We start from the raw sequence: 17,992 nt of genomic DNA, 5'->3' as shown, positions 1-17,992 counted from the left end.
GAAATCTACAGTAGAATAAAAAGCAGGACCTAGTTTCCCAAGAACAAAATCTACACAGCAAATTGGATACACATGGTGTTACAGCAAACCTATTGTATTTATTTATTTATTTATTAGAAAATAATATATCGGGCAATACACAGCAAACATACAAAATACAACTACATATACATTGATACCTCACGATACAATGCCTCAAAAATTCATAATTGATTACTGCTTCGTTAATTGTGTACGGCGGGTCTAAGGCCGGTGAAATCATGAAAAATAAGGACCATCCCTTGCACCATTATTATTATTATTTCATGAGGTCAAGGAAAAGACTCTGTAGCATCCAATGTAGAACCACACGCTTTCTTAGTTCATTTGTGCCTTTGTCAGTTATAGTTTGCAATGATTCTTAGTGGGATTTTACTGATTAGTTTCATCCTTGGATTGTTGGAGCGGAGGGGTTTGGGCAGTTTTTGCGTATGTAGTGTTTTTGTTTGGTTCTTATTGTGTTTTAACTTATCTTTCATCAGTGTATACGTCATGTACATGTGTTAATCATAGTTTTTATCATTATTTCTGTATTTTTAAGTGCTCCGTTTTGGAGTTTCTTATCAATATTTTGACATGTAAATTTTCCATTTTTATCTTTTTAATGGATAAATCAATTGTTGACTTGAATTGAATTGTCTCCCATAGATACCAAATCAATGCACGGACCGACTTGGCTATTCGATACAACGACATCTCCCCTCTGGAGAACCACCATTGTGCTGTCGCCTTCAAGATCATCAGTAATCCGGAGTATAACATCTTCGCCAACGTGGACCAAGACAAGTTCAAGACTATCCGACAGGTAACTAAAATGTGTGGTTATAGTCTTGTTCCAAGTCGTTCTATAACACAATGAGTTTAAATGTATTTTTAAGAGCGAGGGCGCACTAGATCAAATTATGTGCTTCATGACTCGCACATTTTGATATTCATGGCCAGGGCCCAATTTCATAAAGTTGCTTATGCAGAAAATATTGCTGAAAAATGGTCTTCTAAACAGAAATGAGCAGGATACCAGTCACAATTTGTTATGGTGTTTTAGCTGGTAACTATATTCCGCTAAGCATAACATTACTTGGCTCTTATATAGCAGCTTGCAGTTCTATGAAATAGGGCCCTGGTACGGTCTTATTAGTCAATATGTGCTTGATGGTTTCTTTTAAGAAAAACCCATGACCTCTGATGAAAAACAGTTACCAGTTAACCTTTGACCTATGACGTCATCCTTACAGGGCGTCATCATGTTGATCCTGGCAACTGATATGGCACGCCATAGCGAGATTCTGGATCAGTTCAAGAAGTACGTGAAGAATGGATTCGAGATTTCCAACGAAGAACATCTCAACTACGTCAGTATTTTTATCTCTATATTTTTCATTTTAGTTGGAAATGTAATAAATTTGACTTTTTATTAAAGGCAGTGGACACTATTGGTAATTGTCAAAGACTAGCCTTCACAGTTGGTGTATCTCAACATAATATGCATAAAATAATAAACCTGTGGAAATTTGAGCTTAATCGGTCATCGAACTTGCGAGATAATAATGAAAGAAAAAACACTCTTGTCAAACGAAGTTGTGTGCGTTAAGATGCTTGATTTCAAGACCTCAAGTTCTAAATCTGAGGTCTCGAAATCAAATTCGCGGAAATTACTTTTTTCTCGAAAACTATGGCACTTCAGAGGGAGCCGTTTCTCACAATGTTTATACCATCAACCTCTCCCCATTACTTGTCACCAAGAAAGGTTTTATACTAATGTCACGGGTGCGATGCGACCCCCCCCCCCCCCACGTTTATTTTTATGTTACGTAATCATTTGCTTTACTTGCATGGCTAGCGCCCTCTGCGGGCTGCTTTCCGGTTCAAGAGCATTCTGTTTTGGGCCGAAGACCTTAACTGACGTCTTTGCGTGTCTTCACCCAACAGGTAAAGATCTTGTTATATTTTGCATTTAAATGTTTTCCTAATTACTACTTAGATTAAATAGTATGTAATAAGCACTATCCTCAAGTCTCAATTTGTTTATAGAATGTTGTTGACTTTAGTGGATATCTGGTTGCTTTTGCAACATCACGCTAGCTATTTATTGATTTGCGGTGTTTAGATATATTTATTACCTCTAGAGCCTTTCCTAATAATCTTAGCAGTGTTACTGAATGTAACATTTTGGAGATCCTTTAGTTTATTTTATCATTGCTTCTGGGATTGGAAATAACCTGTTTATATTGCATTTCACCGTTAATTTGCCTTAAATCCAAGATGGCGGTCGCGTCCTTAATTTTGGCGCGAACCGCGAGTATTGTTTTATCGTTTCATTGTTTATTCTTTTAAAGTTTAGTTTATGTAATTATTATTGTATATTTTGTATGAGCATTCTGTTTTGGGCCGAAGACCTTAACTGACGTCTTTGCGTGTCTTCACCCAACAGATTCACCGTTTACAGATCTCAATAAAACTAAAGAGCTACTATATGATCAGACTTGCCGTTTCATGCCCGTACTTATTCCAAGGGTCACATTTGGTGGAGAATCCGGGTACGGGCATATCGACGACGGCATCAAGCATCACTTGATCGTCAGAGTACATTATACCCGTCAATCTTGTGACCGGTACAGATTACCCCATCAAGACGTTGAAGGCATCCCCAGCCAGGACAGCCGGGTTCCAGCGGGCAGAGCGGCCTTCCCCCCTGAACCCTGCCCCGCGGATCGGAGAGACCCTCAACACTCCAGACGTGAAGAATTTTGGACCGCCGTATCCTTACCATCGGACTTGGATCACCCGTGATTGAGCAACCTTATCCAGCCTCTTCAACGCCCCTGAGTGCCGGATGTTTTTTCTTCACGATCGGAACTGTTGAACATTTTCGCCAACATCAAGAACAAGTTTATCGCGGTGTTCTTGAACATTTTGCCAATAATAAAAATTTGCAGATTTCACGAACTCTCGCAAAGAATTCGATCGCCTCCATTTTGGACAAACTCATAGTTGTTTAAACTCATACGATCGGGAAAGCACCATCATCAGGACAATAAACACAATAGCATTGTCACACGGACTAAAGACCTCCTTTGTACTCTTCCACTGTGCCGATTAAGAGTGCGTTCGGTTGTTACCACCAGACAAGCAGCTGATGAACAATTCCCATTATGAACATTGACATTATTGGAATTTGATTGAATCAAGTCTCAATTGTATTTTGGATTCGGATTTGGTATTGTTGGTATTGTTAGGAGTCATTAATCTTGTCTGGCATTTAGACAGGTGTCCACTTAATGGGAGTAGGTACTTAAAGTTCTCATTCAGCTGAAAAGAACTTTAGTCCATACATTGTTGTTTGCCTTTGGCGATGCTAAATTCCTGGGGTGTAAAAGAACACCTGTAAATTCTTTTGTATTGTATTTGAGACATTTTGATTGTCCAGCTGTGTGAAAGTTTCTCTTTATTACCTCAATTGGGTAGAGATAATTGAAGTCATTTCCTTCAGAATTGTCGCACGAAAATTCCATTGTTTCTGGTACTTCAATTGCGTACAGAATTTTTTCTTCTTCTGAATATTGATGTGTTCCAATTTGCATTCAAAGATTATATTTTGCTATTGCTGATTTGTTTTTGCATTGGTTACATTGATTGCATTTCATGATTGCTTCAGTTGGATTGATATTATCATTTTTTCTGACAGCCATTTTACATTTTGTGAAGGTATTGCATTGATGACCATTTTTTATACTTTTGAATTGTGTTCTTTTGCATACTTTGTCACTCTGTATTTTATCTTTGGACTGTGTTCTTGGAAGCATGTCTGACGAGGAAGAATTCCCATCGTCCACAGCAGCATTTGGTCACAGATCATCTCGTCGAACTCTTCCGAACAGACCTCAACATACCTCTCCCTTCCAAGAAGAACTAGGCGACATCCAGCAAACAACCGATCGCATGCTTTCGCAACTGGGAAACATCGAGCGAAGACTATCCCGAGGCTCACTGCATCAATCAGTTCCAGGTACTCATGCACAACGGTCAACTCCAATGATGTCTACCACATTGCCAAGGCAAGGGTCTTCTTCAAATGACTATCCTTTGAGGTCTAGCCAAGCGCCGAGGCAAGGTTCTTCTTCAACCGACTATCCAGTTCTCACACCTCAGAATCACCACCTACCTGACCGCAACTCCACTACGCTTTCATCTCATCACCGTTTACTTCCATCACATCAAGTGAAAAGTGTACCTATGTTTACAGGGCGTGACCAAGGTGCAACAATCGCCATTGAAGATTGGGTCCGAGACGTGAATTATCTCATCGAAACTACTTCGATGCCTGAAGAAATCCAGTTTTCTACCATCGTGAGATATCTTGGTGGCGCTGCAAGAAAACTTGTACTCAATCTCCATCCAACACATCAGACCCCAAGCCACGCCTTTGCAGAACTCAAAGCACAGTTCGGAGATGTATTCCTGACTGGTGATCCATTAGCCAGCTTCTATGAGCGTGTGAAACATCCCACCGAACTACCGAGCATCTACGCCGTCGAACTAGAGGCAACGCTGAGAACCATAGAGGAAAAGTCAACCCTAAGTCGCCCTTTTCCTAATAGAAACAGTATGCTGACGCAACAATTTATGAGAGGCGTCAAAGACGAGAAAGTTACACAGAGACTCGCACCGATGAAGCCCAGAGATATGACGTTTCGGGAACTTCAAATTGAACTTCGTCAACTGGAACGAGAGTCTAGGATTGCAGCAGCTGCAAAGACAGGAACCAAGCTTCAAGCTCAACAATTGCAGCAGATTCGTCCTCCATATCAGCAATCCTCACCGAAAGTGCCAGATGTCAAGAGCCCCAAACCAACTACCGATCATGATGTGTTACAAGAACTTCTCGCCACTGTCCATCAACTAGCTCTGAGGGTAGATCATATCTCTCATCAAACTCCACGTGGACCTCAGCAACCAAGAACAGACCAACATGCCTCTGGTCAACGAGTGTTCTACTGCCACAGATGCGGCAATGAAGGTCATATTGCCAAAGGATGCAGAAGTGCCCCTTTAAACTCCAACGGCCCACGGCCAATGGGCAAGCCGTCAGAGGCCGGGAATCAGCGAGCCCAGTAGTAAGTTCTCCTTCAAACACTGCACCACGTCTGTCTTCAATATGCCACGGTGGTAACATACCTCTCCATCACCAGCAATTGATTGGTCCAACAAACGAAGACGTCGTCAACGTTAATGGTGTGAACTACACTGCCCTAATAGACTCTGGCTCCCAGATCACGTCGATAACGGAAGACATCTTGAGGCAAAACCCTGAGCTCCAGAACATGGAAATTTCTCCTTCAGAAGTCTCCATCGAAAGTGCTAGTGGGCACAGCGTTCCTCACCGAGGTGTCATCCCTTTAACCATCACTATAATGGACGTCGTCTACAAGGATGTTCCTACATTTGTTGTACAAGCAGACAGTTACCGTAGAAACGTTCCAGTCCTCATTGGTACTAATGTCATCAGAGCAGTGAAGAGAGACCATCAAGTGACAAAGAGTAATAAGTTCCTGCCTCCGAAGAGCTCTGCATGGTATGCAGCCTTCAACAGTATTTCTGCTTCAGAACCTGGTAGCCACAGCGACGGTACCATCGGCTACGCTAGGTACATCGGCCGATACCCCCGAGTGATACCAGCAGGCCAAGAAGTAGACATCATTTGTCAGGCACCCCCTGGCAAAGGTCCGTACACTGCAGTAGTTGAAAACTTTCCTCGAAGCTCTTCATCTTTAAAAGTTAGCAACCTGGTCACAGATGTTGAATCTAACTGCCAAGTACCCGTGAGACTTTGCAACATCTCCGCCAAGCCCATAACCATCAAACGCAACTGCAAACTCGCACAGCTAGCATACATCCAGCGCATTGATGATCTACCACTCAATGAAGACTACGAAACGTTACAAGCTAGACAGGAAGACGAAGATGTTTCTCCTTCTTATCAGCTGAGCCAAGTCCATGAAAGTCCAGGAGATGTTAAACATACACCACTTGTTGACCTATCCAAAGCGAAGTTAGACAGCGAGTCACAAAAGCAGCAGCTAGAGAGTCTCCTTCAGAATTACTCTGACGTATTCTCATCCAGTCCCCTGGACTTTGGATGTACGTCGACGATGAAGCACTCCATCCCACTCATAGACAATCAACCCTTTCGACTTCCTCACCGCCGAATTCCTCCTTCACAATACCAAGCTGTCAAAGATCATCTCAAGGCCATGGAAGAAGCAGGTGTCATCCGCAGAAGTAACAGTCCATTCGCCTCACCGATAGTGATAGCCCATAAGAAGGATGGTTCACTGCGGATATGTATTGACTATCGTCGCCTGAACAGCAAAACTGTACGTGATGCATATCCTCTCCCTCGCATCGATGAAGCACTGGACGCTCTTGGAAATGCTCAACTCTTCACCACTCTAGATCTCACATCAGGCTACTGGCAGGTTCAAATGGAAGACGAAGACATACCTAAGACAGCGTTCACTACCCCCATGGGACTATTTGAATGTAATCGGATGCCCTTCGGCTTAGCAAATGCCCCAGCTACATTCCAACGTCTGATGATGACTTGTCTCGGAGAGCAAAACTACGTCACGTGTCTTCTCTACCTCGATGACATCATCATATTCTCTGCCAACTTCGAAGACCATCTCGACCGCCTCTCTAAAGTGTTCTCCTGTTTGAGGCAACACGGTCTGAAACTGAAGCCGTCCAAGTGTAACCTCCTCCAAGAAGAAGTTAGATACCTCGGACACATCGTTTCGAACAAAGGCATTAGTACTGATCCAGAGAAGACGCAACAAGTAGAGCACTGGCCAACCCCCACTAATCGCAAGGAACTACAACGCTTCCTCGGCTTCACTGGCTACTATAGAAGATTTATTAAAGGATACTCACACGTTGTCTCACCTCTCTACAAGCTCACTGCTGGTGACCCAAGACGAAAGAAGAAGAATACCAAAAACACCTCTCCATCTGTAACCCCACCTTTCATCTGGACAGAAGAGTGTCAGAACGCGATGGACATGTTAAAGCAGTACTTGACATCTCCACCGATCCTCGCCTACGCCGACTATTCACTCCCGTTTATACTCCAGACCGATGCATCAGGAGTAGGGCTCGGAGCTGTCCTCAGCCAAGTCCAAAATGGAACAGAGAGAGTCATCGCTTACGCAAGCAGAGGACTCAACCCCGCCGAATCTCGCTACGCAGCACATAAGTTAGAATTCCTAGCCATGAAGTGGGCGATTACTGACAAGCTACGAGACTATCTTCTGGGCAACCAATGTACCGTGCTGACAGACAACAATCCTCTCCTTTATGTCACTACATCTGCCAAACTAGATGCGACAGGCCAAAGATGGATTGCGGCACTATCTCAGTTCAATTTCACTGTTAAATACAAGCCCGGAAAGAACAACGGAGCGGCTGATGCACTCTCTCGCAAATCGCAAGCTGATACTTCAAGAAGTCTCTTGTCATTCCAAAAGGATGCAATCACAATTCCTCCCCACATCGTGCAAGCTATCTGCAACAGTCACCCACCCGAAACAACTCCCTTCATCGAACCTCCAATTGCAAGATGCGATGTCATGACACAGAGTCACACGTCACTCCCATCAAATGAGTTGCCGAGACTACAAGAGAAAGACATCATATCCGCTCAGAGAAGTGACACGGACATATCCAGAGTCATACACTATCTAGAGAAAGGAAGAAAACCAACCAGAGCAGAGAGGAGTTGTGAAAAGCTCGGATGCCTCATGTACCTAAGACAATGGGAAAAGCTTCACAGGAAAAACGGCGTACTCTATCGTCTCAGAAAGACCCATGACGGATCAACAGCCGAACAGCTTGTTCTCCCTGAACAATTTCGACACACAGTAATGACATCACTCCACAATGATTTCGGTCACTTGGGCTACGAAAGAACGCTCGACATCGCAAGAACCCGCTTCTTTTGGTCCAAGATGGCAAGTGACATCAAAACTTGGTGTGAACAATGCAAGCGATGCTGCCTAAGAAAAACTCCGTCTACAAAAACGCGTGTACCTTTGGTCAGCATCACCACAACTGAGCCTATGGAATTACTCTGCATCGATTACCTCAAGCTGGAAAGAAGCAAAGGTGGCTATGAAAACATTTTGGTAATCACAGATCATTTCACCAAGTATGCCCAGGCGTTTCCATCTCGCGATCAGAAGGCAGGCACAGTTGCTAAGATACTCTGGGAAAAGATAATACAGCACTACGGATTTCCTGTACGACTACACGCTGATCAGGGTCGCAACTTTGAAAGCCAACTCATCCGAGAATTATGCAAGATCTGTGGCATCAAAAAGAGCCGAACTACCCCGTATCACCCTCAAGGAAATGGCGTCACAGAGCGTTTTAACCATACGCTCCTTAACATGCTTGGGACATTAGAAGAAAATCAGAAGAAAGACTGGAAGCAATACGTCGAAATAATGACACACGCATACAACTCCACACGTCACGACTCCACCGGTTATGCTCCGTTCTACCTGATGTTTGGTAGACACCCAAATCTACCAGTCGACTTGATGTTTGGACTCAATTCCACTCAGAGAGAGTCTACTTCAAACTATGCGGACTATGTAGAGCAGCTGAGAGAAAGACTACAGAAATCATACACAAGGGCCAGCGACTACGTCAAACAAGCGCAGTCGAAGCAGAAACGCCTGTATGACAGAGGTTCCTCCATCGCTCCTCTACGTCTAGGTGACAGAGTCCTCATCCAAAACAAGAACCTCATTGGCACATGCAAATTAGCCGATAGATGGGAATCACAGCCCTATATTGTGATTTCAAAGCACAAAGATCTACCTGTGTACAGCCTCCGCTCCCTCGGTGACGGTAGAGAAAGAACTGTGCACAGAAACATGCTGACTCCATGCATGTTTCTCCCACTAGAAGAGAACAACACAACAGCCGATGAACCACATCAGGAAACCCAGTTAGAGTCAGACGAACATCAGGAGAGTGAGAAAGTTCCAACTATCATGGATCATAGTGAAACTAGCGACGAAGAGATAGACATAGACTTCATCCCAGTAGAAACTGAATCTTCGTCAATGTCTCCTTCACTATCTCCGTCACTATCACCTCCTGTCCTCACACCAATCATAGATCTTGAGCCAAGCAATGTCGTTGAAGTTTCCCCTCCTGTCGCACCACCGCAACTTACCCCTGAGTTACTGGAAACCCAAACTATTGATGTTACAGATGAGTCGAACGACACTGAAAGTACGGTATATCTTTCGCCACCGAGCCCTAGACCTATCAGAAACAGACAGCCGCCCACAAGGTTTACCTATGACTTCATAGGTCAAACCAAACAACTGCAAGCACGAGATACATCACGCCAAGAAAAGATATGCAATGGACGACGACTGTTCGACAAGTGGAAAGAGCCTACTATGGCTAAGACAAGAAGAAAAGCTTGTCTGCGTCTCCTTCTGCAAGAACACAGTTCCATCTAATAACCCCCCCCCCAATTGTATATACACTGTATTATTATTGATTGTAACTCAATGAAGATAACAAAGTATTATTTAAATAATACTGTTATAGAGAGAAAGAAACAAAAAATCTCTCTGAGTTATGTTCATTTCGTTATAATTGTTACTTTCAATGTATCAAGATATTGAAGTTGTAATGTAATTAACTTCTGCATTAAGTTTTGTCTACCAAAATGACAGAGTCTTTTTTGAAGGAACCATTTAGAGATGTATTTAAATTACTGGTGTTCTGCTCCTTAGTTATAGAATACTTACCTTTTTGTTGTTCTAACTAAATGCTTGGAACACCAGAGTTTTGTTTAAAGGTTGGATGGTATGGAAGACATTTGCCACCATTTTGTTTTCATAAGTTGTAAAATTTCCATTGTGTAAATATGTAACATAGGTTATGTTAGTTGCATGCCGAGGACGACATTTTTCTCCAGGGGGAATAATGTCACGGGTGCGATGCGACCCCCCCCCCCCACGTTTATTTTTATGTTACGTAATCATTTGCTTTACTTGCATGGCTAGCGCCCTCTGCGGGCTGCTTTCCGGTTCAAGAGCATTCTGTTTTGGGCCGAAGACCTTAACTGACGTCTTTGCGTGTCTTCACCCAACAGGTAAAGATCTTGTTATATTTTGCATTTAAATGTTTTCCTAATTACTACTTAGATTAAATAGTATGTAATAAGCACTATCCTCAAGTCTCAATTTGTTTATAGAATGTTGTTGACTTTAGTGGATATCTGGTTGCTTTTGCAACATCACGCTAGCTATTTATTGATTTGCGGTGTTTAGATATATTTATTACCTCTAGAGCCTTTCCTAATAATCTTAGCAGTGTTACTGAATGTAACATTTTGGAGATCCTTTAGTTTATTTTATCATTGCTTCTGGGATTGGAAATAACCTGTTTATATTGCATTTCACCGTTAATTTGCCTTAAATCCAAGATGGCGGTCGCGTCCTTAATTTTGGCGCGAACCGCGAGTATTGTTTTATCGTTTCATTGTTTATTCTTTTAAAGTTTAGTTTATGTAATTATTATTGTATATTTTGTATGAGCATTCTGTTTTGGGCCGAAGACCTTAACTGACGTCTTTGCGTGTCTTCACCCAACAGATTCACCGTTTACAGATCTCAATAAAACTAAAGAGCTACTATATGATCAGACTTGCCGTTTCATGCCCGTACTTATTCCAAGGGTCACACTAATAATTATGTTGAGTTATTACCAATAGTGTCCACTGCCTTTAATGCAATTTTTGTTAATACTGGATTTGGTTATCTCAACACGCCATAGTTTCCCTTGCTCACATCCTTACCAAGGGTGCTTTCGTAACCAATAACTGTTTCGGTTATAAATTGGCCACTGTTCAATGACCGAAACAGGACGGCGGCCATATAAATGGTTTATATTTGTCTCCGTTTGAATCCTTCTTCACACAGTTAAAGATGCTGCTCATCAAATGCTGCGATATCTCCAATGAAGTCCGTCCGATCGAAGTATCTGAGCCGTGGGTTGATTGCCTACTGGAAGAGTACTTCATGCAGGTACAAGTCTTGAATTAAACATTTTGCTGTGTCCAAATTTACAGAGCTGCTATTAAAGTCACCTGGAAATAGATTTTTTTTTCTTTCAAACATAAGAGTATATGCTTACGAACAATAAAACAATTTTTTTAGTAATTGTTTGTCACGATTTATATGTTTAAAAAATATATAAAGTTGTTTGGGGGGCTGACTCCGCCTACCCCCTTTGTGACGTCAATCGAGGCAGACTTTGCCTGCAATGCGTATAGTAAACACACGTACAAAGTACATGTACGTCCAAGTCGTGAGTTGGTACATTTCAAAAAGTGTTTTTCTGCATTCAGCAGCAATACACCTGGTCGGCATTGCCGGAAAAAAACTTTTTTTTTTTTTTTTTAACTTATAATATCACGACTTGGTCCGTATATGTACTTTGCAATTACAGGCAAAGTCTGCCTCGATTGACGTCACGAACAGCGCCCTCTCGGGTCGGGGTCTACTCTGAAATTTGTAAATAACATAAGAACTGATTTTTTAAAACCTTAGTTAACTGTTTATTCACATTCCACTCATCGGAACACATATATTAGTGACAAAAGCTTTATTTTGAAAAAATACCACTTCCAGGTGACTTTAATCAAAAGTAATCCTTATATCGTTGCAGTACCCGCTGCCAAAACATAATTTTTGATTCGAACTGCCTCTAGCTACCGGGCAGCCTCGGTAGTCTAGTTGACAAGACACTGCTCTAGAATTGCAAGTGTCATGGGTTCGAATCCCACGCGAGTAACATGCCTGTGGTATTTTTTTCACAGGACTCGGGAAAGTACTGAGTATACAGTGCAAACACACATCGGTGTATGGGTAAAAACAAAACTAATAAAAGTAACCCTTAAAATTTTCTTCTAAACATATATTTGGAAGCAGCGGGATGTCAGTTAAAGATTGTACTATGTGACGCTATTTTTGGCTTGATCTACATGTATTTTTCTTTTCTGTTTTGTGCTTAAAGCAGCTCTATGACATTGGTCCAGATACCATCAGAGGATAATGTTATAATAATGGCCTCGACCTCTTAGTAGAACATTGACTTAGCTAAAGGGACATACTTACTTACCCGTAATGTCATTTAGTTGGTGTAGATTCACTGATATAATTTTGAGATGGTTATTGTAAAACAAACTTTAATGTCGCGTTAGAGAAAAACGTATAAAGGAAAATAATGAAGAGCAAAAAACGGTAAAAATTCTGCGTTCAGACGCTTTTCCAGCCGTTGCAACTAGCTTTTTCTCTGTTATGTATCTTGACATCTTTTTAATCTCTTCCCTTCTTCTTCCCTTTACTCATTTCGAACAATCAGAGTGACCGTGAGAAGATGGAAGGTCTTCCTGTAGCATCCTTCATGGACCGAGACAAGGTCACTAAGCCAACCTCCCAGATTGGTTTCATTAAGTTCGTCTTAATCCCGATGTTTGAGGTCGTAGCTTCGGTGAGTGCTAGTAGTCTTCGGTCAGAGAAACCTAGCACATATGATGCATTTCTTTTGAAAAAACTTTGGGCAATGTCATTTTCAAAATTAATAACACTGTGTGCGGAAAAACCTCCACGCATCATTATGTTCCCATATTGTTCCCTCTATCTTAGATCTGACATAATTATTAGTGACAAAGCAATATTAAAACCAGATGACCCTACATGGATATAAAACAATAGTCCCCTCAAGCACATCAACAATCGTTTTCGTCTCTGACTTTTTCAAGTTTTGTCTCTTGGTTAAACTAGTTTTAGTCTCCTGAACAATCCTTCGTCTATTTAAACCAGGTTTTCGTCTCTATTACGTTTGTTTTCGTCTCTTCATGTCAGGCTTTTTTGCCTTAACTATGTTTTCGTCTCTTGAACTAAAGGTGTCGTGTCCTAAGGAAATCTTAAAGAGGAAGACAAAGGACCTTTGTATTCCTCTTTTAGGTTTCCATCTCTTTAATTGGGTTTTGTTGTTTCTGATTGACTAGATTTGTGTTTCTTTTATACCTATTCGTTTCTTTTCAAAAGGTTTTCGTAAATTTTTAGTTCTGGATCTAAGTATGTGTCTCTTTTAACTATGTTTTAGTCTGATTTAACTAGGTTTTAGTCTATATTAACCAGAGGTTTACGTTTTACTGGGGTTTATTCTCTTGTTACTAGGTTTTCGTAGCTTTGGACTCTACCATGCTTCAACCTCTGCGTGATGCTTTGTATCGATATGAAGAACTCAAAATCGCTGATGACTCTGCAAGAGAAGAGGTAGGAATCGATCAATCAGTCGTAGTCGATATTCGATAATCAATGGTGCAATCTCCTTAAAACAAAGTACTTCATGCGTGTGCGTTCTTCCATGTTGGTCTTTAAAAGTTGTGCCTAGTCATAATCGATAACCAGTAATCAATGTAATGATAATAAGTGGGGTTTGGAGCTTTATATTGTGTGAAAAATAAGAATTAACTGTTAAATAAACTTACGGGTACAACCATGTATTAAAACCTCTCATAATTCAACTCAATTCAATTCAACTTGACAAATATTTCCATAAAGGCCTACTGCAAAATGTACATGTATATAAATAATCTTTTGTGTGAGTGTTGGCTCTGAAAAGAGCCGTTGGTGTCCATCCCAAGGAATTCTGTCCACTGGAGATTCTGTCACCTCATAGGAAATTAACATTGGCTGGAAGAGGATGATTAAAAAGTGGGCGTTATGAGATGAAGTTTGTAGTCACAGGTTGCCGTATGGGGGGGGGGGGCACCGAATCTCCGGGAAAGGTGGGGGGGTCACAGGATCTCCTGCCGCAACGGTGTCGGCTCGAAAGTTTGAACAGTATACTCTGTTCGTCTTCAGGATAATGGACACGGGTATCTATTTTTGTCTTTCTTTGCTTACAGAGGAAAAAGAATGAACACAATCAGCTTGCAGGGCTAGATAGCATGAGCAGCACCACTGCCGCTACCTGATCGAGATCACAAAACGTCACAAGAGGGCGCTATACTGTTGTAATGTGACGTCACACGAGGGTGCTGTATTTTGAGAGCCACTGTTTTATTGTAAATTATATTTTGAAAATTATCAGCATGCCAGTTCTCATGATTAATTAAATTCGGGCTGGTAATGGAAAAGAAAACATGAATATTTTAATCAAATTTTGTATTTTAAAACGTGTTAATGGAACTTGTATTTCTGTAAATTGAAAGCACCTGGTAATTTATAAACTTAAATTGAAAAACCGGAGCATCAACGAAAATGTACTTAAAAGGCTGAAATCCTATGTCTTAAAACCATTGATTTGTTTGGTAACAAAAGAGTGCACCACCAAGCGCTGGCCTTAGAACACTAAGTCACATGTTAAAATGCGTCATAGGGAATTAAAGGTTCACTCTTGCCCACCTCCCTACTTTAACCCAAAATGAGATCATCCAACTGTAATCGCAAAATGAGTGGTTCGATTTCAAAATTAAAAATAGGCCCCTATTATTGTGACTTTGCTCCCCTTAGTGCCCCCCCCCCCCACCCAACCCACAATACAGAGTCATGGTTGCGCAAGTTAGTTACTGTCAGGATTTTTTCCACTACATTCATGTATTCTGAAACTGGCCATCAATTATTGTGAGATAAAGGTCTTTTATGTGTAAACTGTCGCAAGGTTTATCACCGTCAAACAGTGACTGTATTTTCGTCTTATTCTAAATTAAGTTATTATTTTGTTGTTGCTGCTGTTTTTGTTGTTATTGTTGCTGTTGTTCAACAGTGGGGTTTTGGAAGTTATAGATGTAGTATTTGTTTGTAGTTTATTGTTGATGTTTTTGTTGATGTTTTTGTTAATGCTTATGTTGCTGTTGTTGTTGATGTTGTTGTTATTGTTGTTGTTTTTTGTTGCTGCTGCTCCTCATTGTTCTAGTTTAGATCCACACTTTTCTTTGTCCTCCTTTGAAACAAAAAAGCGTCGTTGGTGTTCTCACTTATTGTCTATTGTATAATTCTTAGTTCAAAGATTGAAAGCATATGGTAACTTGTTATCTTGATGAACTAGCCTTGAAATCAACATTTTCCTCCAGAAACTAGCGTCCCGCCCTCTTGTGAACATTTAAAGTTAGGCCCAAACAGTGCGATGAAATAGCCGTCGGTATGGCAACAGCTATAACGCTTTGATTCCAAGTTTGATGTTGAACTTTAACCTTTACCTTTTTTGTTTCCTGTTTTGCTGTTATTGTTAGTACGAAGACATTAAGACAAACCGGACAGGGTTGGTTTCCAACTGAGAAAAACCCTGTACGTCTCCAGAACTTCCCGCCACTAATGTTGTTTTGAAATTCTATGATTTCCGTCCACAGCTACCTTCGAGCCTTAGGCAACCTATTTGCTAGATAAATATTGTGTTAAAGCCATTGGACACTTTCGGTGAACAGTATCGTCCAAAGGCCCAGACTTCGTGTATCATAACTTATATATAAAATAACAAACCTGTGAAAATTTAGGCTCAATCGGTCATCGGAGTCGGGAGAAAATAACGGGAAAACCCACCCTTGTTTCCGCACATTTCGCCGTGTCATGACATGTGTTTACTATAAATCCGTAATTCTCTATACCGAGAATTGATAATTGTTTTAATGTTTTCTCAAAAAGTAAAGCATTTCATTGAACAATATTTCAAGAGAAGTCTTTCACTATTACCTTCTGTAAACCCTGTATGTTATTTGTAAATCTGTGAACTTTTTTGGGGTTTCTGTTCCGAAAGTGTATAATGGCTTTTACTGGCAGGACAGTTTCAACTGCTGCTTAGCCTTGATTCAAGACGTCCCTGTTAACCACGCTTAGAACATCAGCAGTATCTTGAAATAAGACTACAACGTCAGACCAAATTCGGAGAGGTTATCATACAACATGACGCAGTCACAATTTTTACCAGAAATTATCCAGAATTTGTGAGAACATAATTTTGTATATAAGTACACCAGCGTAATGCCTTGTTTCATTGTGCTCTGCGACTGAACAATGTACATTGTAGTTCTCACCTCTGACCTCAAAGTAGAACGTATGCACATAACGTATTTTACGTAAGGGCATTAAGTGTGACGTCATTAGCAGGCTTACCACTAATGACGTAATTGGTAATCTGTGTATTAAACTGTCGATATTGCACAAAGGATTTAAAACAATCTTTATGTCTGATTATTATAAACGTTTTTAATTACCATAATTTATTTTGTTTGCTTGTAGCATGTTCTGAGTTTGTGTTGTTTGTTATCGATTATTCAATGGAATTAAATCGATCTGGGTGAGCCAGCAGGTTGTAGTTAGGCCGTGTCCGAAACGGCGACTTCGGCTACAGCTACGGCTAGATCGCGCGCGTCTGCTATTCTTCAACACTGGTAGACGCGCTGATCTAGACGTAGCTGTAGCCGAAGTCGTCGTTTCGGACACGGCCTTACTAACAAAACAAAACAAAATATTAATTTTAATCTTTCCACAGTTTGCTGATTATCAATAAAACAAATTGCAAATCGTCTATATATTTTTATAGGCCTAGTGTTAAAGGTATCACATAAGAAGAACAACAAATATAATTTTAGTATGAAATTTTAAGCCTACAGCTGATTATGTTCACAATAATAAATGGCGGACCGAGTAAAAGGAAAACCACACAATCTCGAGGCATTTGTGTGGATAATTATATATTCTAGTTTTAAAAACATCTTTCCAATCCATTCATTCCATAACAAACTCATTTTACGGCAAAATAAATTGCCAAACTCAAGGTGTCCCTGTCGAAACAGTTATTTTAAGCCAGAAGCAGGCGACGGGCATTTCTGGGACGGGTTCTTCGAAATGGGATTTTTTTTCTTGGGGGGGGGTAGGGTTCATTTTGTTGATAACAAGATCATGACCAGACAAAAACAACAAAAAATTGTTGTTTTCCTTAAAGGCATATAATAAGTATTTACCTATGAGAGTATTATTTTTCTCTATAATAAATTATTATACAAAAATATACAATGGGTCGCTAAAATTATTCGTCAATTTTGTTATTTTAATAAACGTGAAAAAACACCAAAAAAAAAAAACAGGCTCATATGCTTATTGTCGCTTTTCAGAAGCAGTAATTGTTGAAATGTCGGTTTATACCCATAAACAAACGACAAACTTGTCAGTGAAAGGTACTGACAACGAATAGGTAATTACTAAAAACACATAATTAGCATAAAAACCAACTTGGTAACAAGCAACGGAGAGCTGTTGATTATAAAACATTGTGAGAAACGGCTCCCTCTAAAGTAACGTAAGTTTTGAGAAAGAGACAATTTCTCGCTCAATTCTTTTTAGGCATCGATGAAAGCACACACATTTGTGCAACAAGGCTGTTTTTTTCTTTCACTAGTTCTTTCAACTTCGATTACCAATATTGAGCCAAAATGTTCACATATGTGTTATTTTCGAGTACGAATACTGGTCTTTGACAATTTTACCAAACGTGCCCACAGTGCCTATAATAAACGTACAAAACTACAAAATAAGTTACATAATTGTGAAGCATGCTATGCTGATATTATGTAGTTATCGCATTTCTAAAACCATATTCCAAGGTTTGTTGTTTTGTTTTTCCACAAAGGTCTTACCCAACAACAAACGACAAAATATAGTTTAAAGGTAACTTCTTAATACCGCCCCAAGCCTAAGGCAGTCACCTTGGCGGGGTCGACAGACCGTGGCCGTCGCTCCACTGGTCACGGGTGTTGAGCCCACCACATTGTGGTCGCTTATAGAACCCCGGCAAAGAAAAAGAAGGAAAAAAAAACATAACACAACCCACGCTCCCACACACTTCCACAATAGAAATG

At 40.6% G+C, this 17,992-nt stretch overlaps 1 protein-coding gene across 1 annotated transcript in view; it reads left to right on the top strand.

The window, feature by feature from the left end:
- LOC139951688 (high affinity cGMP-specific 3',5'-cyclic phosphodiesterase 9A-like) overlaps positions 1–14,571 on the top strand; it is a 34,677-nt gene extending 20,106 nt beyond the window's left edge. Inside the window, exons 13-18 of the mRNA XM_071950710.1 lie at positions 688–844; positions 1,275–1,391; positions 11,046–11,150; positions 12,490–12,618; positions 13,311–13,409; positions 14,045–14,571. Coding sequence (XP_071806811.1) covers positions 688–844; positions 1,275–1,391; positions 11,046–11,150; positions 12,490–12,618; positions 13,311–13,409; positions 14,045–14,113 — 676 coding nt within the window. The 3' untranslated portion in view covers positions 14,114–14,571. The remainder of the gene's footprint in view (positions 1–687; positions 845–1,274; positions 1,392–11,045; positions 11,151–12,489; positions 12,619–13,310; positions 13,410–14,044) is intronic.
- The last annotated feature ends 3,421 nt before the right edge of the window (positions 14,572–17,992 follow it).

The sequence above is a fragment of the Asterias amurensis genome, chromosome 19 (genome assembly GCF_032118995.1).
Source record: "Asterias amurensis chromosome 19, ASM3211899v1".
In the NCBI taxonomy this organism is placed as follows: domain Eukaryota; kingdom Metazoa; phylum Echinodermata; class Asteroidea; order Forcipulatida; family Asteriidae; genus Asterias; species Asterias amurensis.
Note: the sequence above shows the minus strand (reverse complement) of the source record. Positions and strands in the feature narration are given on the sequence as shown.